The 25695-nt window shown below is 53.6% G+C and overlaps 2 protein-coding genes across 2 annotated transcripts; one reads left to right on the plus strand and one right to left on the minus strand.

Annotated features, from left to right (window-relative positions):
• Positions 1-792: 792 nt before the first annotated feature.
• COCSUDRAFT_39035 (hypothetical protein) lies at positions 793-4069 on the minus strand (the record flags this gene model as incomplete). The annotated part of the gene is made up of 7 exons (XM_005651817.1): positions 793-1086; positions 1419-1661; positions 1941-2183; positions 2415-2635; positions 2797-3031; positions 3361-3492; positions 3989-4069. 7 exons carry the CDS (start codon positions 4067-4069, stop codon positions 793-795), a joined length of 1449 nt encoding a protein of 482 aa, XP_005651874.1.
• Positions 4070-5235: 1166 nt separating this feature from the next.
• COCSUDRAFT_64176 (hypothetical protein) lies at positions 5236-24360 on the plus strand (the record flags this gene model as incomplete). The annotated part of the gene is made up of 48 exons (XM_005651818.1): positions 5236-5344; positions 5472-5621; positions 5758-5931; positions 6048-6231; positions 6403-6687; positions 7067-7223; positions 7331-7416; positions 7525-7771; positions 7913-8096; positions 8185-8421; positions 8563-8862; positions 8998-9145; positions 9269-9454; positions 9715-9933; positions 10060-10237; positions 10590-10754; positions 10853-10970; positions 11070-11256; positions 11540-11715; positions 11905-12048; positions 12227-12411; positions 12610-12803; positions 12993-13215; positions 13518-13753; positions 14009-14255; positions 14363-14589; positions 14932-15145; positions 15395-15571; positions 15800-15946; positions 16173-16344; positions 16507-16629; positions 16740-16879; positions 17159-17339; positions 17437-17505; positions 17615-17795; positions 18037-18237; positions 18395-18611; positions 18939-19364; positions 19753-19970; positions 20240-20372; positions 20616-20752; positions 21005-21155; positions 21553-21750; positions 22161-22346; positions 22729-22840; positions 23245-23427; positions 23898-23999; positions 24251-24360. The coding sequence occupies 48 exons, from the start codon at positions 5236-5238 to the stop codon at positions 24358-24360; spliced, it is 8724 nt and encodes a 2907-aa protein (XP_005651875.1).
• Between the last annotated feature and the right edge of the window lie 1335 nt (positions 24361-25695).

Raw genomic sequence — 25695 nt, forward strand, 5'->3', positions numbered from 1 at the left:
CGCTCATAAATTTTCACCTGTCACCCATTACCCCATGACATTGCCCCGAGTGAAGTATGCCCCGCAATCAATACCTGTGGAAGTCCGAAATGGGTAATTCATCCTCATACTTATTTTGCTCGAAAGCTTCCCCATGTGTGGGCTCTAATTCAGCGGCATCTGTGACTCATGGGCTTTTCGTCTGCGCACAACTGCGCACCGTTTCCTACAATGATGCCCAGTCACAGACTGTAGGCCTCAATCAAATGCACTGTGCGGCTTGCTGCTACACTATGGTGTCGCGCCAGCATAACTAAATAGTTAATGCGCCACCACAGACCGTTATTGCGCTGTTTGATCTTCATGAGCCTCTCGGCAGGCCAATATTTGCAGGCTGCCGTTCTCATACAGTGAGCTTGGCTTTGCCAGCCACAAAATGGGCATCTCTTCAACAAGGCACTTCGTGCCACAAAACTAGCATTGCTTATTTCTGCATGCGCCATTCCAGACCTTCCGCAAATGCAGCTTTGCTGGGCTGACAGAGCAGAGCCTAATTCTGGATCCTGTTTTATTCAGGGCCAATGAAAACAGAGCGGATCGAAAGTCACCTGCCTCAATAAAAAGGACACAATACTGTCTAATAAGCAAGATGAAGTGCCTTGCACGTGCCAGTCGACACATGCTGTTGCACTAATGAAATAGTCCGGCCTCTTCAAGGCAGCAGGGTAGCAACCTGCACACCTGCTCACCTGCTGGCCGTTATTTTTACCCGCGCTTTCTCCCCCTGCTGTTTCCTTCTGCCCCTTTATTCATTTATTTCTTGCCCTGCCAGGTCTTGGGCAGGTGCCGCATGTGCCACATGGCGTCCAGCACCGAGTTGGTGTGCTCCTTTAGCTCCGCATGCAGTGCATTTAGCTCGGCCGCCGCGCCGCTGCCGACATCGGCCAGAAGCGCGGGCGCGACCAGCCGCGCTGCGATTTTCAGCAGCGCCGACACGTCTATAAAGCCCCGTGATGTCTGAGCGTCCAAAACCTCCTCGGCCGCCGCCAGCAGCTTAGTTACTGGACTGCCGGTCCCGGCGTCGGCCGGCGGCGTAATGTTGTTTCCCTGCAGTGCAACCAGCAGTACACCACTCAGCTGCTGCTGTCACCTCAGGTGGATGTTAGCTATCCTTCAAGTGTTATGCTCGCTTCTTCTCAATTACCGTCAACTTTTATTGTACTCTTTGAAAGAAGCAGAGCTGCCACCAATCATCCCCAGAAGCTGGGCCAGCCGAGCCAGATCTGGATGTGAGTAAGAAAAGACACTAGACTGCCGGCACTCCCATGCTCTGATGCTTGCAAGGGGGAGACTCTTGTCTTCAAGCATTACTGTGAGAAAGGCACCGCTAGCATAGCAATGAGAATTCAAAAGGCGGGTGCCAAGGTCACAAGGCATACCTGTGCCTGGTCAATAGCGGGCGCCTGTCTGGCGGCGTTGTCTTTAGGAGGCTCGTCTGAATAGGACAGGTGTGCTCCAGCGTCCAGCTCAGCGGCGGAGGAGAGGAGAGCCATGCCACTGATGCAGCCCGAGTCGATCTCCCTGGCTCCTCCAGACCACTGATCCGCCTGAGCGGTGTGGCCCGCCAACCCATTCACCAGCGACGACCTCTGCCGCTTCGGGTGGTGCGGAGATACAACGCCCTGCAGCAAAGGCCAGGCAAGCCATCTGAAGTCAACATGCAATCCGAAGTCTGGCTGGAAGAAAATAACAGTCTCTGCTCCCCTAGAATGCTGCAAATAATGATGGAGCTTAGGACGAAGCTGAAAAGATGCCAGATTGGCAACCCTCAGTACACTCGGCATAACAATAACACCACAACCAGCATGCCTTCCAAGGGGCTGACTGATATGCTGAATATCTCTCCAGGCCAGGCCATACAACAGCAGCCAGGTGAGTATATGCAAGGCTGGGTGGCGCACCAGGCCCTTGGATTTGCGCGAGTAGGTGGGTGTGTAGGGCTGCATGTTGTCCTGCTCGTCCTCCGACCCTTCCTGCGCGCGCAGAGCGGTGCTGCGCTGCGGCCGACGGCTGCCGCTGTGATCGCCCTCCTTGGCCGCCTCCGCAAGCCGGTTTACCTCGGCAAATGCGCTGAACGCGCCAGCCACGAGGCCGGGACCCCTCGCCGCGGCGTCTACCGGCTGGCCGGCCCGCGCTGAAGTTGCCTGCAGCAACAATCCAATGATAATCTTGCCACTTGTACCTATCCGGTAAGCTCCTTGGGGAAATGTATGGAATAACAAATGCTTTCAGTGAAAAACGCCCAGATACTTGAATTTGTCGCTGACTAGGGCCTTGATTGAGACGTTGTTGCCCTATATATCTCTTATAGCCTAGCTGTGCACTCAGAAGCATTAGCGGTGTTTTCAGAAATTATGGCATGCTGTGCTCAAAACATTTGCCTGCAGCTGCTGCGCAAGTGCGCCGGACAGCGCCTGAAGCCCCTCGAACTTCACATGGTGCGCGATCGCGGCGCGTGGTGCGGCCGTGGCGTCCGGCCGCCGTTTGGCCGCCGGCGGCTGCGCGCGCGGCTCCGCACCAGAGCTCCAGGACGCGCCGCTGCCCGGCCGCTGCTCGCGCGGCTGCTCCGCGTCCGATGATGACGTGGCCGGCTCTCCTGCTGCAGCAAGCACATCGCTGTCAATGCGAGCACTTTGGGTAATGCGCCGCTTGTTGAAGTTCCATTTTGAAGGAGATGACATGAGGTCCCAGTGAAGAGGGAGGGGAGACTGACTATAGCAGATCTGACTTCTCGAACGAGTGTTGCGAAGGCTGCACCTGAGTTGTTCTGGCGCTTGGCGGTGCTGGCCATGTCCGGGAGGGCGGGGGACTCGGGGCCGGGGTCGGACGCGACGCGCTCTTTCAGCGCCGCGCGCTTGACAATGTCCGCGCGTATGCGGCGGCTATCCATCCCGGCAACAGCTCGATCTGCAGCCGGTCCCCGGTCTGCACGCTGTGCGACAGGGCAAAGGCTTTCCACCCCTGCAGCGTGTACTCGTACTTGTTCTTGTTCCTGCGCACGTACAGAAATGTAATTTTAAATGCTGCTCTCTGCTGTCACTGGCCACTCTGGGTTCAAGTTAATGAGCCACAAAAATTGTCTGTGCATGTCTGCTCGCTCTTGCATGCCAAGAAGAGCCAGCTTGCTCTGTGATCACGGTTGCTCCTTGACTTGGCAGCCTTTGAGCACAAGAAACGTGGTCCGGCCAGGAAAGCAAGAACAAAGCAAGCAAAGCTGCCGATTGGTCGCCGGTTGGACGGATGAAATGCCCCAATATGAGACAAAGGAACCATGCATTTATTGGGCAGGAATATTATCAACCTGCGGGGAAGCAGGGCGACCCTCCACACATCCTTGCCATCCTTGTCTGTCAGATCGAAGGACTGGTCGATGAGGTGCGCCAGGTTGGCGCTCACGAACTCGGACGGCAGTGTCAGCTTGTATGTGGGGGCCACGCTGGTCTGGGGCACTTTCTGCATTGCACACCAGTGAGAACCTTGTCACAGAGGAGGCTGAAAGTGGCACAGCTGGTGGACTTTCTGATGTGCCCCAATTGCAGATGGAATGGGAATAGGCAAAGTTTAGTGTTGCTTAAGCCAACAGGCAGGACATTGCGTCGACTTCAGACCAGCTGCCTTCCTGCTAGCCAGAATGTCCTTCTTCAAGTGGACGCCAGCTTTCTGCGCCAAAATTATGCGCCTCCTCTCAGCTGAAGAAAAAAGAGGGCATGCACCCACATGTGAGGGCGGCCAGCCCCGAAATCTGAGGGCGCTCAGCGCGTTCCTCTGGCGCAAGAACCATCATCCGATGCGAAATAAGCATTTGCGGGAAAGGCCTGTATCAAAGCCGGTGAGGGCGCTAGGCTCGATAGATCACAAAGGCTATCGATTTGCAGCTCCCGAGTTGCTATTTAGCATGGAAAGGTATGATCTGCGCCAGCTGTGGATGTACTGCGTTCACCGCGGTCACCTTGATGAATCTCCCATCGTCCACCTCCAAGATCCCCCGGTCGCTATGAGTGCGCTTCAGCACACGCCCCTCGCTGAGCATCAAGAGCTGTCGCGATTGCCCGCTGGGCGTTGCGGCCGCTTTCCGTCGGATGACGCACGCCGTCTGTCACTGCTGCTTCCCTCGGTGATCTGAACAGGCAGGGCCAGCTCCGCTGTGCCCAAAAAGTGTGCGCGACACTTCTGGTCACCCTGGAAGTGGCTGACCTGCTGCTCTGGAGCACAGGGAGGTCAACCTCGAGACGGAAGACCTACGAGGGATACCGGTATCGTGCCCTATCTAACCAGTGATGAGAATCGTGCAACGAGCATGTTCCAGCCTGCGTTCCTCAAGCGCAGCGGCATCTGCGTGAGCTAGTTGGAGCGCGTTCGCGGGGCGTGATCCCTCAGTCAGTGATAACCCGCAAAGCACTGGCATTGGAGCCCAGAAAAAGTGGGTTCATATCGCGCTCATCCGAGGAACCAACGAAGACCCCCCTACGCCGTGCCTTGCAATCACACGGCCTCTCTGATCTCCCCAATTCCCATCTCGGACGTTTTGATTGCTGATGTCATCCCAGTTACTACTCTACGTTGGCAGGACACTGTACTCATCACCTGATTGGACAGGGCTTTGGAAAAATGTTTCCCTTTGGCAAGGGGTTTGTCGGGGTTTGTTGAGCGTTTATGATGGCATGCCATTCATAGTCCAATTGATCTACAAGCGTAAAGTAGGTCACAACATAGACAAGTGCATGCGAAGCTAATCTTCACGCACATGAAAAGCACGTTCTACCGCGCATGCCGTATGTGCAGGAAAAAGGATGCATGGAAACTTATCAATGATCTGATTGACAGGCTGCGTCTTGGAGCGCTAAGTTCGGATCACTTTCGACTAATTTTTATTTTTTTTAATACTAAAGCAGTGCCATGCGATATTGTGAAGAAGGGATTGCCGCCTGTACTTCAATAAACAGTTTCCTTGGACTGGCAGGGACATCGGCGTTTGTAGAGGCAGAACCGTGTAGCTGCACAAGTTTCGGGACGTGATGCAAGGCTAATTTTTCCATCAATAATGACGGCGGGAATTGTGTGGCACAGCGAGCAACTTAAAGCACAGCTCCTCAGCGACAAGTTGACCCAACGCAAGGTGAGACAAGCTAGTTCGCTGTCAAGCTCTATCTGACAAGTCCCTGCGCCATCTGCAAATCTATTGCCTGAGCTGTGATAATGCAGGAGGGCTTCAAACATCTGAACCAGGTGTTGGACAGTGACGCTCTTCTGCGAGCACTGGATGAATCCACACTGCGGATACTGCCAACAGAGAAACACATCTCAGGTACTCGCCAAGTGTAATATCAAGCCATGAACGAGTTCAAGTTGCAGGGTGCTATTGGGTCAGGACTGCCATGCATGCAGCTGCTGGCCCTGGGGCCAGTGCTGAAGCCTCCTATGGACTGTTGCAGTGGACACATGGCCGGGCCTGTGCACCATCCTCATCCAGTGCGTTGGCAGAGAGCTTGGCACCACCTCTGGAAAGAAAAGGGGGCCAGAGGCGACGGTCTCGAAGACCTTCAGGCGTTTTGTGCAGACTGCCGATGACGAGCGCCGATCAGGTCACTGCACAATCCCATGATGTTCACAAGCAAGGACCTGCAGAGTGAATAACCGCACAAAAAGACAACATGCAAGTCATCTTTTGTCCATGTTCTTTGTGACTCTGCATTACACATCAATTTATTTGCTCTGCAGGCAGGACAGGCATGCTGGGGCGAAAGGCTGCCAAGCTTTTCACGCATGTCAAGGATGTGGTCAGCAGGGCTGGTCCGACATCGCCCTTTGGCGCAGACTACAGCAGCGTCCTGCGCTCCACCCTCCTTGTGAATGCGCAGTACTGCTCTTCAGTGCCTGCCAGCACATTCCAGGGTGGGTCATGATAGGAAGACCCCTGCAAAGGGTGCAATATGAACGTGTTTGATAATTTGGTTTCCAGTGCAAGACGCACACCTCTCCCAACACATATCGGATCTGTGCTGCTGCAGAGCTGCTTGACCTTTACATGAAGAGATTGGAGGAGTCCCCCCTGGACCGCAGCGAGGACACCTACAGGACAGTCTCCATGGTACACCTGCTCCTGCAGAGCTTCCAGGGGGACATGGACCAGCTTTTCAGGAGCGACATGGTTGTGTTCCTCTGCGACATGTTCCCCAAGCTACACGAGCTGAGGTAGAACAGTTTTCTCTTTGCCATGTCCACTGGAGCTTAACCCTGGTTGTTTGCATGCATGGTGCCCAGACATGCATTATATTTTTTCTCATGTGCAAAGCCATCGACAATGGACTTAAATGCTGCGCACACCACTCGATGCAAGAAATATGTAAGTGGAACTGTATGCAGGGAGGATTCGCGCATCAGCACAGCCTTTGTGGCGGCCACGAATACGTTCCTGCTGGGCAACGGCCTGGACGTGTGCAGCAAGGCAGCAGAGCTGCATGCAGCGGTGCACCCCTTTCTGACGCGCGCATGGCGAAACGCGCGAGACACGCGGCTGCGGGACAATCTCGTGCTCTACCTGCGCATTCAGCTGCTGCTGGGAGGCCTGGAGGGGCCGGGGGATGGCCACTTCCTGATCGAGGTGCAGGAGCTGCTGGCCCACAGCATGCAGCAGCCTGGGTTCAGCTGGTACGATAAAGTAGATGTGCACTTCCCATTGCATAAAATCATACAATGATTTACTCGCTTTTCTTGCCAACAGGCAAGGTGCTTCTGCAGACAAGCTGCAGTTGAAGGCTGCCAAAATCTTACTCCTTAATGGACACGCCAAATCCAAGCAAGACCCAATCAATTGTGGGCACGGTGCTCTGTACTTACACCGCCCCCCGCCAGCCGGGGCCAATGCAATACACACCAATGCGTATGGTATAATATATTAACAGAGCAGAGGGAGATTACAGTGATAGTCGGCTGTAGCTGCATTGTTGAACATGGCACAGGAAGCAACAAGATGTCTTGGTATGCAGATCATGGAATATGTTGGTGATTGTCTGATTGCATGGTACAGGAGTGATGATGCACGGGGCAGAGGCTGCCGCTCTTCGAGGCATCAGCTGTCTTTGCTGGAGCTTGCAAGCGCTGTCACGCTCAAGCTTACCCTCCAGCGCAAGACAGCAGCACCCCAGGCTTCTGATGTCAGAGAGAGCTCAGCCAAGCGCCGGAAGGTACGTTTACTCTGTTCCCACTACACATGTTATCAAATCAGCTGCATTGACCTGGCCTCATTTTCTAAATAATAATTTCTTGTCAGAACACTTGTGCATGCATGCAGGTCAGCGATCCTCAACAAGTGCTGCTTGAGCAGCTCATGGCATACCCTTCATTGTGGGCGCCAGTTCTGGCATTCCTCCTGCACCGGTGCGACACCCAGCATCTTTGCTGCACTCCTGCTGCCAATGTTCCAACATCGGTGTTGGTCCTTGCAGGTGCGATGGCTCTGTTGAAAACATGACTCTGCATGTTCAGGCATGGCAGCCAGGTGGATCAGCAGTGCCTTGAAACCTGGCTGCAGCTGCTCAGCGAGAACTTTGAGGTGACTTTCAAACGCCTCGTGGCTGGCAAAGCGCCTGAGCAGGCCGTCACATGGCTGCTGTGCTTCACAGCTGAGCTGGCGGCTGCTTGGCCAGACCACCGCCAGCAGACCTCCTCCACAGCTTCCCTGTCTGTCAGCAAAGCCACCAGCCTCACACCGGCTGTGCAAAGCCAATGGCAGGTGAGGAGACCCCTCTCTGCTCTTGACCTCCACACTATAGCTCTTGCACTCATGGCAGCCATTTGCAAGATCAGATATTGTTTCTGAGGACATGCTGGTGTCCAGGTGATTTGGGATGCGCTTGTGCGCTGGTTGTCACAGGGCGACGCCCCAAACTCCCCGGAGGCAGTCCCAGCGAAGGAGGCTGCTGTCATTGCCCTGGCTCTCATATCCAGGAAGGACCTGGCGCGCACCACTGCTTCAGGAACACCTCTCTTCAGGCTGCCTGTGATGCAGCAGATGCTGCCAGCTTCAATCCACCTCATCTGTTCCAGATTCTCTTCAGGTACGTTTGATGAACCTCATATCTTCGTCTTCAGATCCAAATTTAAACAACATCAACAGAGAATAGGAGCACAAATGTCATGATGCAGGCTACAGAGGAGGCGCAGAGGAAGCAGCAGTGAGGACAGGGCTCTTGGAAGTGATGTTGGGAGACAGAGCAGCTAGCATGCCGCCAAAGCTTCTCTGCTGCGGGGTGGCTGGGGCTTTGGGCGTGCAATCACATGCACCCTCGGCAGAGGCCCTCGATGCGGAGAGTCAGCACATGTGGTGGCAGCAGGAAGATCCTGACAAAGCAGTGGCTGAGCGGCTTCCTGTTCTCATGAGAGGTTTGGCCCCTTTTACTAATGGTTGCTATTTCATGACTTTCAATGAGATTTATGACTTTCATGACTTTCAATGACTTCAATGCTGTACAAATCTCAAATCTAGTATCGTGTGTACTAACCACTGAGGTGTACTTGTGATAGGTGAGGACTTTGTGCGGGAGAGGACACGGGCCATGCAGCCTGCGCCAGAGCCGTCTGGCAGTGGCAGCCATCACATGCCAGACAGCGTGGGGATGCGTCTGCAGAGTGTGGCAGGCACCCGCCTTGCAGCACAGCTGGGCAGGCTGACAGAGGAGGCAGATGCAGGGGGCGGATCACAGCTGCAGGCGCTCATGGGCATGTGCACAGTTGCCCTCAGTTGCAAAGCTGCGCTGCTTGACAGGGCTCAGGGGGATGAGGCGAAGCTGGAATGCTCCTGGAAGACCAATGGTGCTGTGTCAGGTAGGCCATGCATGACACAAAGCCAAGGGCATCCCAGGTGTGCTATGCATGGTAGCACGAGTATCGATGGTGTGCACCCTGTTCTGTCTGGACATTTATTTGTGGGGGCAATTTAGGGATAATCTGTGATTGCAGAGGCTGTGGGAGGGGCATTTGGGAAATGCAGTAGCCTCCTCGTTGCTATGGTGGACAGCAAGAGCTGTCTCACAAGCAGCACCTATAGTCTGCTGGAGGATTTGGTTGCTGTCCTTGTCGACACTCCAAAGAAGGAAGTCCTGGCAGGGTGAGTGTCCTGCACACTACCCTCCTCATGCATTCACCTGTACTGTTGCAACCACTGCCAGCATAGGCCTGCTGGACTGCAAACAGAAGACATGTTGATAGAAGGTGTCTGAATGCCATGCAGCCCTTGGCTGGGAGCAGTGCACGAGTTGGAGAGGCTCTTCAATGACGCCGATCAAGCATCCGCTGCCCAAGTTGCATCTCAGACGCAGCTGGCGTCGGGGAGCCCTGGCGCCGTCGACACCTCTGCATCAATGTTTGACGATGATCTGGACTTGCGGGCCACTGCTGTGGCTGCTGGAAATGACAGGTGCTCCACATCATGTATTCCTCCTTGGTCTGTATCTTGTCCGAATGGCTCAAGCATGCTCAAACTGGCGGGCCTGTGAAATCTCGTAATTATGGCGTTGAGGATGACCTGGAATCCATGGGATTGACATGCCATTGGTGGAGAAAGTGCCAAGACAGGGAAGGCTGGAGAGGAAGTATTGAGAGGATGCTGCAACGCACCTAGCCCTGTTTAGGCTGGAAGAAGCGTGCACCAGTATTAATGATTCTATCTGAATGTAGGCCTTCATCTGCCGGGCCATCTTCCTCAGCATCCCTTGTGGCGTCTTGCCGAGTCACCTGCGTGCGGCTGCTGGCAGTTCTCGGCAGCCTGCATGCAGAAGTCGTGGCCAACATTCTGGGAACCTACCTGCAACACTGTTTTGATGCGGAGATCTTACCTCCAGAAGGGCTGACTGAGCTCATTGCTGAGAAGCTCTGCACTGTCGCCGCCTCCAGCAGGTAACATTACACCTAAATAACCCATATTGAAGCCCGCCATGTTGGGACATTGCAAGCCAGGTGAGAACCCCTGTGCTGTCTGATGGAATGTCAGAGTGCCTCCTGATATGGTTCTGGTGTGACCAGGCTCCCAAAGCTCATGGTGATGGCTGCTGCTGGCTTGAATGCGCGCAGTGGCATTCTTGTGCCCAAGAAGTTCAACAATTCCACCATGTGCATGGTCTTGCAGCAGCTGGAATCCCTGATACACGCGTGTGGCAGCATGAGCTCAGACCTCAATCGAGAGGTCTCGTTCCCTTGGCCGGTGATGTCTTGCATGCACAACCTCAGGTGCTCAGGAGAAGTCTGTCCAGCATCAATGACTGAATTTTGGTTCTGCAATAATCAGGGAGAACAGTGCCTGGAAAGTTTTGTTTCAGTTTTGGACGCTGTGCTGGATCGAATGCCACAAGCAGACCAGCCCACTGCTGGCGCTCAGCCTAGCAGCGCCACACGCATTGCCCTGGCTGATGCGGTGCGCATGCTCTGCATATGTCCACTGTTCTGGAGTGAGGCTTGCAGACGAGTTGTATCCTGGCACATGTGATTCTTTATGTGGCAGGGCCAAGCATGTTCTAAGTGCATGCATGCGCATGTCTAGTGTATGTCTGGCGCAGGTTGTTGCTTTGCTGAGCACAGTGGAAGCATCAAAGCTGCAGCCTGAGTTGCTGGATGAGTGCTTGGAGCACTTGACAGATCTTCTGCAGGACCCTTGCTATGAAGCCAGGCGGCACGGCGCAAGACTCATCCCCTCTCTTTACGGGAACTGGTCTGACGTGCAGGTACTGTCAGATCTTATTCTCCTTTTGGCATGTCTGTTTTGATTGTGTTTACCCAGCAGCACATCTAACGTTTAGGTCCCAGCAAATGCTGTTTGCAGGCCAAGTTTGACGCTTTCAAGCCCAGGCTGTGCTTGCATAGCCTAACGACAGCTCATGGGCAGAAGTCAGAGGAGCGCAGATCAGAAGAGCGCATGGAGACCTCGGCTCTGTTCTTGGGTGGGTATCAGCAACAGCATGATGTGAAGGGGATTCTCTGCTGGACTTCGGTATCCTGGAAAGTTGCAAGTATGTCTGAGACTATAATGGTATGTGCAGCTGAGACGGCTGTGGCATGTGGAGCATTGGAGGCGGAGGTTTTGTTCCTGCTCTGTGCGCATGCAGCGCAATTTGCCCAGCACCAAGCTTTGGTGCAAGCCATACTGCAGAGTATCGCCTTCCGCCTCGGCTATACTTCCTTGCCAGCTTACATGATTAACCACATGGTCCAGCTTGCCTTCCTCTGGTGGGTGCCTCCCACAATCTCCTGCGCCATCAATTCATACTTACTCCAAGGCACTCGTGCTTTTGGGGATAAATTTGAAGCATGTCCCGTAACTGCACTGCTTTCTTTAGTAAAAATCTATTTGCGCGCTCTTCTCTGTGTCTTTAGCCTTTTGTTATTTTCTTGCAAACTTCTAATATACCTATTGGTGTCCCTACAGTTCCACTTTGGTTGCCTGGTGAGCCAACAGCTCAGAGTGTGTTGACCTTTACAATCGACTGATAATACATGTGTTTGCTTGCAGGTTTGGCAGCAAGTACAATCTGCAGCAGCTCTTGAATGTTCAAGAGCTAGTCAGGGTACAGGAGGGGGATGTGCTTGATCAGAAGGCGTTCCTTTTGTCATACGGGAGAGCAACTGTCCCTGCCATGCTGAAGGATAACAGAGAGGAAGAAATCAAGGAGATGGCTGCTCTGCTGGGTTTGTCCCCGGCCCTGCTCATATGCTGCTGCTGGAAACCTGATTCAGATTGATGTCATGCTTGCAGGGTGAGATGGTACATTCCTTATGTCAATCTTATTAGACAGCAAGCTCTTTGAAAGAATAGGACACTGATCTGGCGCATTCATCCATCACATTCAACATGTCTTACTTCCTGATGAAATGCAGACATGGAAGTGCGGAAACTGCTGGAGAGGAACTATGATGCGATCTTTGGAATCACTATTCCCCTCACAATAACGGGTGATGACAGCGGCAAGGCCTTGGCTAGGTCCATCCTTGAAGGCAATATCATGGCTGCCACTTTCACAGGTACTTCCTTCAAATTTCCCAATGGTGGAGCTTGCATGCTGCCAGAGTACCCTAAAAAGATTGCATGTGCATGACAGGGCTGCAAGCAGTAAATCCTGATGGGGAAATTTGTTTCACGGATTTGGTATCCAATGAAATGGCAGCTCTGGTGCTGACATAGTGAGTTCTTGTGCCATAGGAAAGGAGAGGGACAAGCTGTACAGCGACAAGATCAACCCCATCATGGGGCAGTGTCTGCTGCTGGTGAGGGAGTGTGCGCACCCACCAGCGCCATTTCTCACCGTTGCGCTCGGCATAGAGACCGTCTATGGACTGCCCATGCGCCCCTCCCGAGAGGAGTGCCTTCAGATTCTTTGGAGTCGGGTGCGCTCTGACTGAAGCGTCCAAAACAACCCACCTCTGTTTGGACAGCTGCTGTGTGCTGTGCCCCAGTCAGCTGTAGCAAGAAGCGCATTTCTCATTGTGCATGCTGACCAAATTGATGGAAAGCCACAATGAAAATGCATTCCGGGAAGAGTTTTGCAGAATAGCATAGCTTCACGTGTTGTTTGCACCATGCAGCTTATGTCACACGACGAGATAGCACGGCTGCTGGTGACGGTGCACGCAAACCTTCAAAAGGGTCGTTGCGCTCGCCACAAGCTGGAGGCTCTCGGCCCCTTGAAGGCGCTCCTGGTCATTCTGGATGGCCACGTGTGCACTCCACACACATTCCGCCATGTCATGCACATTCTGCTGCAGTGCCTCCGCGTCAGGTGATGTCCAGCATGCATCCTTCAAACAAAGATCTGACGTGTGGAATTTACAATATGTCGATGCGTGAACCTTCTGAGCCTCGCAGGAATCTCTTGCATTCAGTGGCCCCTTGCAGGACGCACCTTGCCTTTTGGCAGGAAAAGCGTCTAATAATAATATTGATAATGAGATTTGACTGATCGCCGCAGGGAGCTCCAGGACAAGTGCTGCAGGTTGCTGGAGGATGTGCTGGAACGCATCCAAGGGCGCACAGAGCTGCACCCCCTGCTGGGAGCCCTGCTTCCAACAATCATCTCAGGCTTAGTCACTGCGCTGGAGACCACCAAGGACCCGGCTGATGCGCACAGCAGCAAAAGGTCCTCTGCGCGTCCCAACAAGCTGGTGTCTCTCATCAACAGCTTGGTCTTGCAGGTACATGCCCAGCCTTGTGGCTGCACCCTTAGGAAGTATAAAGTTGAATGTATTGAGTACTGTATTTTACAGACTACCCGGCTGGCGGAGGCCGGTTTAAACACTGAGCACCGTGCCCAAGGCTGATTCGGTCTTTGCATCTGGCGAGTCCAAGAAGAGGTAGGATTGTGGCAGTCTTTAAGTGCAGCTTGTCTGCAGGCTGCACCTTTTTCCTTGGCAGAAAAGTGTGTGATAGTAATGTTATAAGTTATAATAATCCCTTCATTTTGACAGAGATGCTGTACATCTGGTGTTCTGTGCAGGCGCTACCAGGCCTGCACCCGTACCTGCAGCATGTGGAGCCTCTGCCAGACATGCCAGAGCTGGCCAGGGCCCAGCAGCTGCTGGACAAGCTCAGGGCAGGAGTGAGCCTGAGTGATGAGCTGACGCACTTTGTGGGGCGCGCTGCTTCGCTGCCCACTGTGCTCCTGCAGCGCGCCCTTGCCTCCCTGAACAGAGGCCTCAGCACTCGACAGAACGAGCTGGTGTCTGACAATGGGTGCGCTCTACAGTTCAATGGTCCTATCATTTCTTCGATTCAATGTGAACCTTGTTTCTTGCTATAATTGCATGGGTTGGAAAGGCATGATATTGATTGCAGGAGTTGCTTAAAGCTGTGCAATCTTGACTCCCTACAGTGTGTGAGAATTGAGCCTTGCCATGAAGATTGGTGTGGTATCCTTTTTTTTTTCCTGCTGCGCCTGCAGAACTTGTGGGGAAAAATGGCAAATGCAGGAAGCTTTCTGGTGTGCAGGGTGAGGCCATGCAAGCCTGAGGTGGAGGAAGCTGCATGGCGTCTGGTGTGGCTAGCCAGGGAGCTGGGGGACAATGACCTGGCAGCGTTCACCGGCAAGCTGCTGGCACTGGTTGGGCCGCTGGACCCCCATGTCATTGCCTTCAGCATCCCCACCTCGCTCTCCAGCTCCTCTGCAGCAGCTGAAAGGACGCCACCAGCGCAGCCTGCGCGCAGCAGCAAAGCAGGGTCTTATGCGGCAAACAAGGTAGCAGTCTGCGATCTCGCACTGCACGTGCCTTCCTTTCTTGTGCTTGATTAAACACACATGCAGTGCTGGGGGAGAGTGTGAGCCTTATTGTTCTCTCTATGCAGGAGGATAGCATGCGGGCACTCCTGGCACGGGCCCTGCAGCTGATGGTTGTCTACCTTGTGGATGAACACGTTCCTTTCATCAATCTGGTGCATGCCGCACTGCGGCAGCTGCTCCCTCAAAAAGAGGGCGAGGCCGCCATGCAGCAGTTGGACCCCCTGCAGCAGTCCTACCTGCAGGTCTTTGCCGGATCCAAGAGTGCGACCAGCGTAGCAGAGGCAGGAACAAGGTGCACTTGAACCTCCATGAATGCCCTCAACACCACCACTCATTTTAAGCTGAGGATCCTCCCTGAGCACTTGCAGTATAATACAATTCTCATATCCCCATTGGTATATTTTTGGCGGGTGCTTATTTCTACGGTCTTCTTGGTCATGTTGTCTACAAGATTTCGCACGGCGAAGGATGCGAGTAATTAAATGGTGGGAGGACATATACCTACTGTTGCTTTATGCCTTCCCAAGCCGCTTCCGCAACTCCTGCCACCGGGCATTAGAATACCTACAGCTACTCTCCCGGATGAAAACACACTAGAAGACGTTAAAGTACGGTATTGTTCGTTGCCCGACAGGACTGACCTGGAGGACGGGAAGCTATGGCAGCTGGAGGGTCAGACATATGACCAGTGGGTGTGCGGTCTGGCGGACGCTCTCTTGAGCCATGCCAGCAACCCTCTGCTGCGCATCCTGCAGCGCTGCGCGCGCAAGAAGCCGGCAATGGCCGAGCTGCTGCTGCCCCACATTTTCTCAGACCTGGCTGCCCATGATGCAGATGCCTCGCTTATGGTCACCATTTCAGAGCAGGCAAGCCAGCTCACTTGGGCTGCTAACATTCCAGATCACAGAATGTACAATCACCTCGTCCAACCACTTTTGTGAGCATTCTGTCACACGCAGTGAGACTGGCTCCAGTCACACTGCAACATTTGTGTGGAACCTATTAGCTTGTGAAGGTCCTGATTTATTATCAATCAGCGCGACATCACTGTTAAATGTTGATCGGTCAGCTCAACTACAGGTTGCTAAGTGCAATAGGTGTCAAAGCACATCATACGGGCCAAGGCAGCGGATGTGAAGGCGGTCCGCCTGATCCTGACGGTGCTGAATTCCTTGCGCGGAGAGCAGCAGGACTTCATTCTGTCTGGGAGGCTCCATCATGGCAAGTCCGGCCAGGCCGTCCCTGACACTGCAGATCCCACATCATGGAAGAAAGTGCGCCCTGCTTCATGATGATCATACAAGGAAATCTTCACATCCTCGGTGTGATTTGCGCTGGGACCAAACGTGGGTGCATGCACATTTCCGAGGGGCACAAAGGAATCTTGGCAACTGTGATTAGAGCGTTAGTGGCCTTTGGATTGGAGTATTGAGGGCACTGTTGTACCAAAAGCAAGAGCGTGTAATTTCCAGGGAAGGCTTGCAAGAAGTGTTGTGCTTCAGGTGTGCTGGCTGGATCTGGATTACTTGCAACTGGCACAGGCAGCGCTGCAGTGCTCTGCGGCCTTCACTGCGCTCCTGTATGTGGAGTACTGGTGCAAAGAGCACCATGGGCGGCTCACTCTGGGTGACCAAGATGTTCTCAGTGAGGTGAGCGCACCATAAACGCTGGATCTGCTTGTGTATGCTGCAGGAGGATACTCATGTGGTGTTGTCATTTGAATCATGTGTATATTGAAGCCCGAGATAGAGAAGGGTTGGAAGGCTGTCATAAAAACGCTGCTTCACCGGCTGATTCACCTAATACTCATGGATTGGACAGTCGGGTAATAAAAAAAGAAAATTGACAACTATTGATGCCGGTCTTCGTCTGCAGGGTGGGTTGTCAACAGTGGATCAGCTGCTCCTTGACATCTACTCACAGATTCAGGAGTCGGATGGCATCTATGCTGCTGCCAGGTCCCAAAAGGCAGCCTCTCAGCTGTGCCTCTTTGAGCACGAAGGCGCCTGGGACAAGGCCTTGGTTGGCTATGACCTGCTCCAGCGAGGTGGGACCAACTGATAACTCCTCTCTGTGAAACTAGGCGTCGATTGATTTGGTAGTGATCTGATAATCACAGGTTTGTCTCTCTAGATACTATGCATATAAATCTGCTCACAAACAGCTGAAGCATGCAAAATCAGTGTTCTTACATTGCCATTTGCACCAGGTGATCAATCTGCACAGCAGCCGTCAGACCACCACTTTGGGCTTCTCAACAGTCTCCAGCAACTGGGCTGCCAGCACACTATGGGCGCCTATTGGGCAAGCCTGCCTCAAAGCTTCCAGTCAGGTGAAACACCCTGCCTAGTATCCATTCCACCATCTGTCTATGTCTCCAAGCAGGACATTTCAAATTGTGTACAATTTCCTGCATGTGAATGAGCTCGTATTACCCTTCAGGGAGTGGAGCATTGTGGGAGAGGCGCTTTGAGATGGCGTGGAGGATGGGAGAATGGCAGGAAGCTGCAGAGCTGCAGCCTCCTTTTCCTGATGCTGGGGACAGCGCACCCTTTCACCAGGCCATCTGCTCAAGCCTCAAGGTGCGCAACCTGCAGTACTTTTATGCCAACCATGGACATCATGCGGTGCTACATCACCCCTTGCCTCTCTTTGTCCTAGCCTGCCTCTGAAAATCCTGGAGACCAAGCCAGATCATGAGCATGTCATTTGCCTCACAGTTTCCGGTGGGTTGGTGTTTTGAAGGATGTATTTTGCGTGTGACTTTGGCAGGCTATTACTCGTTTACACATCACTAGCATGAATATAAGAAAAAAATCCCATGCAGGTGCATCTATTAATGCACGTCTGCTTCAAAACAGGCGCTGAAAGACGGGGACCGTGACACACTGGCTTCGACGCTGCACATGGCGCGCGCGTCAGTGATCCAGGAACTGGCTACCATCTCCACCGAGAGTGCCGCCAGCATCAACCCTGCCCTGATGCGGCTGCAAATGCTGGAAAGGCTGGCAGAAGCCTCACATCTGCAGGGACAAATCCAAGGTGGCACGCTCTCACATCCCAGCTCTTTGCATTTGAGGAAGTTTTAAACGACAAGACGTTCTTATATCAAATATTACCTTGAAGTTGGTCTTTGCAGGAGCTCACAGCAGTGCCGCTGCGCTTGCCCTCCAACAGAGCTGGGCGCACAGAAACAACTCCCTCCTGAGTAAGTTGCACATGCCAAGCCACATGCATCACATTGGGATTAGATTAGACCTGTCTGCTGGTCAACTGCTGAAGCCCCAACATGCGTGAGAGTTGGGGACTGTGTGCAGGCACAAATAGCCGCTATGAGCTTCTGGAGCCGCTCCTGAGCCTGCAGAGGACGCTTGCCAGCGCGTTGGACATGCCAGACGCGGTCGCCAGTGTCTTGCTGCTGCGAGCATGCACCGCGCGCAAGAGCGGCCGCCTGACGCATGCCATGGGCTCCTTGCATGACCTGCAGACTGCATTGAGGTGTGATCGTCACCTCTACTTTGCATCTCAGTTCTTACCACTTCAAAATCCTCGAACACTTGCCTTTCTCGGGGCCCGGCTCAAACGCCTTCACCCCTTCGGTCAAGGGGTGCGCATGCGGCCATCTTCATGGTTTGCGATTAGTGTAAGCGATTGATAACTTTGTGCTAAGCCCATGCTTCCTAATCACTCACATATTAGCAGCAAAGGGAAGCATATGAAACTTTTGGGGCTGTTGCAGGGACTTGGGTGGCGGGCAAATTGGAGCAGCCATGAACTGGCGCATGGAGGAGGCGAAACTGCTGTGGGCGCAGGGGCAGCACAGCATGGCCATTCAGCTGGGCCAGGCTCTGCTCAACAAGATGAGGGCTGATGCACAGGGGGATGCTGAGCAGCTCACCCGCTTGCAGAGCCTCCTCGGCAAATGGCTCGCCTGGAACAGGTGCTTCTTCAGATCCTTGCTCAGCTTTACAAAAAAATAGCAAGCTTCATGGGCTCCAAACAGCTGTCATCTGTATGATGGGACCATAGCTAGAGTTCCGCCAAGTTTACAGGTTACCATAATGTGTATAACAAATATGTCAATTTTGTATGAACAGGTCTGAGAGCTCGGCGGCAGTGCTGGAGATGATGCAGCAGGCGCTGCAGAGGGTGAGCCAGAGCAGCTCGCAGCCGCTGCCGGAGGGCAAGGTGGCCTGCCGAGCAGCCTACCGCCTGGCGCACTACGCAGACACCATGTACTGCAGCGTGCAGAAGCAGCGCAACTCCCCCGAGTGGGCCACCGCCCAAGCCGTCATCCAGCAGAAGATGCAGCAGGTGCTTCCTCCACGCCAGTGCTTCCAAGCCAGATATTGTCATTATTATAGCACGCCTTATCTGCCAACAGGGAGGGTGCATCTGCAAATAAGGTGCAGTTAAGTCTGCCACAAACCTACTCCTTGCTGGACTCATTATATCCAAAAGCAAGACCCAATCAGCCGTGGGCACAGTGCTCACTTATTCAAACCGCCCCCGCCAGCCGGGGGAAAGCCAGATACATGCGACATGAATGGCTCCTTGCTAAAATTCAGGCTTATTTATGACTAATCACACATCAATATCAAGGCCAACGCAATCTGACAGTAAGCCTGTTGGTTGTGCCAGATGGCGCAGTGGCAGGCGCAATTTGACGACCGCCGGCGGAGGGGGGACATGAAGGTGGCAGCGGATGGGACTGTGCTGGACAAGGAGAGCCGGCAGCTGTGGCACCACATCAACAGCCTCAAGCGCCCCGTGGAGGCTGACAAGCAGGAGCAGGCCGTGCTCAGCGCCAGCGAGCTCCGATACAGAGAGATCGCGATGACCAACTACCGGAGGTGCCTGCTGGCCGGCAACGCGTACAACCTGCCCGTCGTGTTCAGGCTGTGCCAGCTGTGGTTCAGCCTGGGCGCGGAGAAGGCAGTGGCCCAGCAGATGGCGGCAGCTACCGCGCAGGTGCCCTCCTGGAAGTTCCTGCCGCTCGTGTACCAGCTCGCCTCGCGCCTCAGCTGCGGGGGCCGCAGCCGGCCCCTCGACGACAGCGGCTTCACGGTCAGCCCCCTCCTCCTGGCTTGGAATACTTCTGGTCCAGTCCCCCTCCTGATAGCATCTGTGATACTTGCGAGCATGTCATTACATCAGCTGACATACGAAAGCCTTCCTTAATTGCTGGAGGTGGAGCCGTCTCCATGATATAGGCTGCTGTTTTGTGGGTGTTTGTGTGTTGGCCGCTGCTGGGCTGGGGAGCGGCATGATTTCCGAGCATCGTGCCCATGATTGATTGGATCTTGCTTGGACCCTGGATCTAACAAGTGCATCAAGGGGTGGGGTGTGTAGTAAGTCTCCACCTGCAGCTTGTCTGCAGACGCACCTTGCCCATGACAGCAATAGCGGGTAGTAATGATTTTTGTTGTTTGCTGAGGGCAGTGCACTTGTGCAGGCGACTCTGACGGCGCTGATGCAGCGGCTGGCGGGCGAGCACCCGCACCACACACTGCACTGCCTCATGGCGCTCAAGAACGGCAACCGCGGCCGAGACGGCCGACGCGCCGACGCCGCCGGGCGCACCAGCCGCGACGCGCTCGTGCACTCCGTCGACTTTGACAAGGTCGCCGCTGCCGAAAGCGTGCTCAACGCCGTCGCCAACAAGCCCTCCCTGTGCGCACGTCCACCCTGACCGTTATTGCTCGACTTTATTGACAGGGAGGAATCTATGGAATTTCTGCTGGAATGCTTATAGCCTAGAATAGCTTGGAAAGCGTGCCGAAAGGCTAGGGGTATATCCACAGCATGGACGTTGTGGCTCTGGAGAAATACAGCAGTCATGATATGTCCATTTTTCAAGAAAAAAAGATTTGCTCTCTTCTCTAGTGAAGGACAGAGGCGGCAAGAGGTGTGATCATGAGAAGGAGAAGTGATGTGTGCAGGAGGGAGGTTGTGGCGCAGGTGGGGCAGATGGCTGAGGCCTACATTGAGCTGGCAGCTGTGCCTGCAGCGGACAAGGCCACTGAGATGCCCTTCCCTTCACCCATCAGGCGCTCCACCAAGGCACTCAACAAGGTGCCACATGCTCAGTGTTTATTTCCCGGTGTTCAGATGTCCTGCTGGGCGCTGTCCGAGCGTTCAGATGCCATGCTGCGTATTGACTGTGAGATTCAGAGTTGGGCATCGGATCAGCCCTAACTTGGCTGGGAGTGATGCAATTTGATGTAAAAAGTAATGCAGCAGTCGAATCGGCTCGCTCTTCCAGCTTCTGCTGCACCATGGAGACATCAGTGGTGATTTTTTTGATGCCATGCTCAGGTCCCTGTGGTGAGTGTCAGCATTCCAGTGGATCCCAGCTGCCGCTACAGCGGTCTGGCCTGCTTCTCGCACTTTGGGGAGGGCATCACCTTTGTTGGGGGCATCAACAAGCCAAAGCTTGTGCAGTGCTTTGACAGGTACTACTCCATTTTGTCACCACCCACATTCACCAGAATGCATGCCTTGCAATTTGCCCAGGGTCGTTTTGCTGCTTGGACCCATGCATGATGTGTTCCTGCATTTGAGAAAAACACAGAGATGCTGTGAGAGGAGGATTTTAATCTCAATAGTGGCACGCAAACTAAATGTCATGGTCTCTTGCGCTGCCGAATAGATGTAATTTGACCCTCGCCGGAGTCCTTCCTGAGCACCGGTCCTTGTGTGAGTAGTGTGGGAGTGCGGCACCGGCAGCTGGTGAAGTCCGGCAACGACGATCTGCGGCAGGATGCGGTCATGCAGCAATTCTTTTCGCTCATCAACGACCTGCTCGCGCAGAGCGTGGAGACGCGCAAGCGGTGCCTCAGCATCGTCACCTACAAGGTGATTGCTCCTTTGCTACCCAATCCCTGCAAATTCTTGATTCCCAGCCTCTGCATGAGTACTGCTACAACTGTATAGCTCAATGAAGAGCCTTGCTGGCTCAGCATTCAGAACATGCCATCATTGCTGCGATGCGGTCATGATACTTCGATCTACATTAGGTGCTTTCTCTAAAGAATATTCTTGCTGGCACAGCCATCAGAGCATATCAATATTGCTGCCGCTGTTACTGCAGTGCCAGTGCCACCATGAGAGACTGTGTTGTCAAGTGGTGTCTTATAAAACCGCGGCTGCGGCTGCTGCGATGCCAGCATGAGAGACTGTATGCTGAGGTGCTGCCTTTCTCTCCTGCGGCTGCTGCACTTGCAATGCAATGAAAAGAGACTTACATCTTCAGGTGGTGCCTTTCTCGCCCGCGGCTGGGCTGCTGGAGTGGGTGGAGGACACCGAGCCGCTGGGCACATACCTGACCGGCAAGGAGCGCACTTCCGGCGCGCATGCGCGATACGCGCGCCCCGGCGACTATTCCTTCTTCGACGCGTACAACGTCATCTCCAAGGCCAAGCCGCAGAACCTGCGCAGGGCCTACGACGACGTGAGCTTCTCTGATGACTCATTTCTGCCCTTGTCAAGCAGCATCCTCGCATTGTAGTAATTTCCGTCCTAAATTTGTTTCATTTCACATGCTTAGAAATGAGCAGCAGGAGCTTGCCTGACCACCTCATTGCCCTCATGAAGCAGCATTTGCGCATTTGTTTTTGAACGCTGACTCACCTTGTCTGGCTTGCTGAACCATGAGCAGCAGGACCTTGATGTGTCTGAAAGTTGCTGAACAGATACCTGCATTGGCGCTGTGGCCCTCTGCGCTCTGGGTGCGCCATCATGAAGGATTGTTATTGGGGATTGTGATTTTTTTATGAACGAAAGAGGAGGTCATTTGGACCATCAGCTGAGGACTCCAACGACGGGTTCTCCAACAATGGCCTGACCCAATTGTGCGTGCAGGTGTGTGCGCGCTTCACGCCGTGCCTGCACAATTTCTTCCTGGAGTCTTTCCGGCAGCCGGCGGCGTGGTTTGAGAAGCGGCTGGCGTACACGCGCGCGACAGCCGTCAACTCCATGGCCGGCTACCTCATCGGCCTGGGCGACCGCCACTTTCACAACATCCTCATTGACAAACGCTCCGCCGAGGTGCGCTGCCTTGTCTCCTCTCCCTGCAATCATTCAACGTCTTCAGTGTATCCACAAGGGGTGTCCCACACGGGAGTAGGATTGTGGCAGCCTTTGCATGCAGCTTCTCGGCATGCGCACCTTGCCTCTGGCAGGAAAAGTGTGTAATATGTAAATATTAGAAATATCCATGCAATGCCTTCTGAGGCGCACTGGGTAACTCTGGCAGAGGTCTGCAGCGGCTGCTGATTATGCAAAGAGTGCCTGTATCAGGAGATCGGGAGTTGTTGAATCAATTGCTGCGGCCAGACAGCTCTGCTCCAGGGATGCAGAGGGCTGCTGGTGCAACACCAATGTCCGAGTTTTTATCTAGAGCCTGAGATCTGCAAATTGGTGCGTGCAGGTGGTGCACATTGATCTGGGGGTGGCGTTTGAGCAGGGCCGGTTCCTGAACACGCCCGAGCTGGTGCCCTTCCGCCTCACCCGCGACGTCGTGGACGGAATGGGCGCCACAGGTCACCACTTTCACATCTTGCTTTTGGCTTTAGACCCTCATTGACCCTGTTGCAGGGAGTATAAAATCTACTGGGTGGTATTTGGTGCCCCCTGCCTGTTGCTGTCTCACTGTCTATGCACTTGCATTCGCCCTTGCAACCCCGTGATTTCCATGCCTCCTAGAGTGATGGATTTGCATGCATAAAGATGATTTGGCTGCATGGAAGTGCAGCGTGATTCTGCATATACTCCACCTAGGGTTTAGGGTTGATGAAGGGTGAACATACTGTCGTTGGAAGTTCAATCAAGCTGATGGACGCGCAAACGCAGGCGGTGGGATTCATTCAGGGTACAGGGTCGATGAAGGCTAAAATTGCTAATTTAGAAAGGGTTCATTAGGGCTGAAATGGGAGCACGGGTGCAGGGGTGGAGGGTGTGATGCGCGGGTGCTGCGAGGAGACGCTGCGGGTACTGCGCGTGCACAAGGAGTCGCTGCTGACCATCGTGGAGGTCTTCATCCACGACCCCCTCTACCGCTGGGCCCTCACCCCAGCCAATGCACACCAGCGCCAGGTCTCCTCCATGGCCGACCCCGCCGGCTTCCCAGGTGACCCCTCTCTTCCCAGCGCTGAGATCCCCATGGGAACAACCTTGATGTTGGTTGTCAAAAAAGATATTGTGAGGCGCGATGAGGATGCAGGATTGCGGGTGACCTCTTGCTGCATGCTGACATGGTGCCCCTTGCATTGTGGCGATGATCACTATCCGCACAGCTCTCTCTGAGTGCTCTTTTCGTCCCTTCACATGCCTCCCACACCCTCTCTTTCCCTCTTCTCTGAAGCTGACCAATAATTTCCTCTGACTGTGACGCCTTCTGTGAAGGGGCGACACATTCTTGCCATTCTATTTGTCTGGACATGGCAGGCATTGCTCTTGGCCAGCGATCAAGATAGGACCTTTTGAAATTTGCTTCAGCAAACAGGACAGCAACGTAGTGTGCAAAATGGGCCCTTGTGGATATGGGGGGTGCAGAGCTGCTAGATATAAAAAATAAAGCGTGATGGGTGGCCGCTGCAGAGCTGGAGCAGCCGCTGAACGGCGTGGGAGACGGCATTGCCAACGCGGACGCCAAGCGCACCCTGCTGCGCGTCAAGCAGAAGCTGGAAGGCCTGGACGGAGGTGAGTAATCATTCTGATCCTCATGCCTTTCAGTGTATTTGGGTATCTGCATGGTGGCACCCGAGCAAATCTGTCAAGGTTACTGATTGGATTGTCTGCAGGTCTGCCAAAAAGCCTTCATGGTGTGCTCCTGTCCCTTGTGCCATGTGTTGAATGAGTCCCTGGCAAAGCAGGTCATGAGTTGTTTGCTTGGAGCAAATGTGTTGAATGGACCCATAACACTCAGAGTTGTTTTTGTTGCCTGAGGACAGGTGAGGGGGAGGCCAAGAGTGTGGAGGGGCAGGTGCAGCAGCTGCTGCAGGAGGCTCAGGATCCGGACAGGCTCTGCCGCATGTTTGTCGGCTGGGCGCCCTGGCTCTGACGGCCCAAAATCCCCAACGACCCAGAATGCCCAGTAGCATCGATATCAAACATGCTGCTGCCGACTGTTGAGCCCGAACAACACTGTGTCGCTCCTATCTGTATGCGGAAACTCCTTGAGAACTCAACACCCATCATGCACAGATCTGATTTTAGAACACTAGGAATGCAATATCCTACGTTGAACCATTTGAATAATGGGGCCCTGAACCTTGAACTTTGAACAGAAGCATGCGTGTGCCGTGGGGTGGAATGCTGTGATATATATTCATGAATAATGATGTAGATCTAGATAATTGCAATCGAATATTCCTTTACACATATGGTAACGTTATAGCAAAGTTCATGACACTTCTTCGCTCGAGCTACTTCACACGGGCGTTCTTGTACAAGTACATGCACTCCAATCTTTTTGATCTACTGTCTCAAAGTTCATCCTACCATAAAGCACACGTGTCAATCTGACACTGTCAAGTACCTCTCTTTAGAAGATCCCAGTATCAGGCATTAAAGAAATTTCATTAAATTCAGAGGCTCAGCAGTAAGTGATTCAGGTGTTTGTATGTTCAAATGTCACATATTTGACTCAGTGAGTTCTGCAGCATTCCAAAAGTAGTAATCACCCAAATGCAATGACTTTGAGTTTAAGAGGTTTCATACAGCATAAACAAGTTTGATGCAGTTTCCTTTGTTTATAGATGGCTGCCGGCCAGTTTAGGGCACCTGTTGCCTCGCAAGGGCCTCCACCCGAAGCTCTTTTGTGGCCTCGGTGCAAGCTTGCACGCGCTGTTCCAGGACTGCAAGTTTTGATACAAGGTCCTCCACTGCATGGCAACACACTGTCAGCCCCAAATGGACCTGTCATGATTGCTCAGGACTCGATGGCATCAGCAAAGCGCTTCGTAACATAACACAATTACATGAAGAGACCACTCACCAATTCCAGCCTGCTTTGCAATGGCTGTTGTTGATGTGGCACACCTACAAGGAAGAGTGTAGTGAGCTGCATTACTGGCCTGCACAAAACACTGCAGTTGCACGAGAATCAAAATTCAGAAAGGACAGAGCTGCCACCTCGTCACATCTGTAAGAACTCTGCTGGAAGCACTCCGCGCCTCATCCATTCTATCTAGAACTTCTTCCTGCGAAGCAGAACGACTGGCTGGTCGAGGTAAGCAAAAGCTAAGCAACAGCTTAAGCAACAATTGCAGCACATTTGAGGCTTCACTATGTAGGCCTGCTTGTGAGGACAAGTAATGTGTTGGAGAGGTACCTGGCGCTGCACTGTTGCAACCGCATGCGCCTTGCACCAAGCCTAGACACACATGCCAATGCA

Source organism: Coccomyxa subellipsoidea (genome assembly GCF_000258705.1).
Source record: "Coccomyxa subellipsoidea C-169, whole genome shotgun sequence".
NCBI lineage: Eukaryota > Viridiplantae > Chlorophyta > Trebouxiophyceae > Coccomyxaceae > Coccomyxa > Coccomyxa subellipsoidea.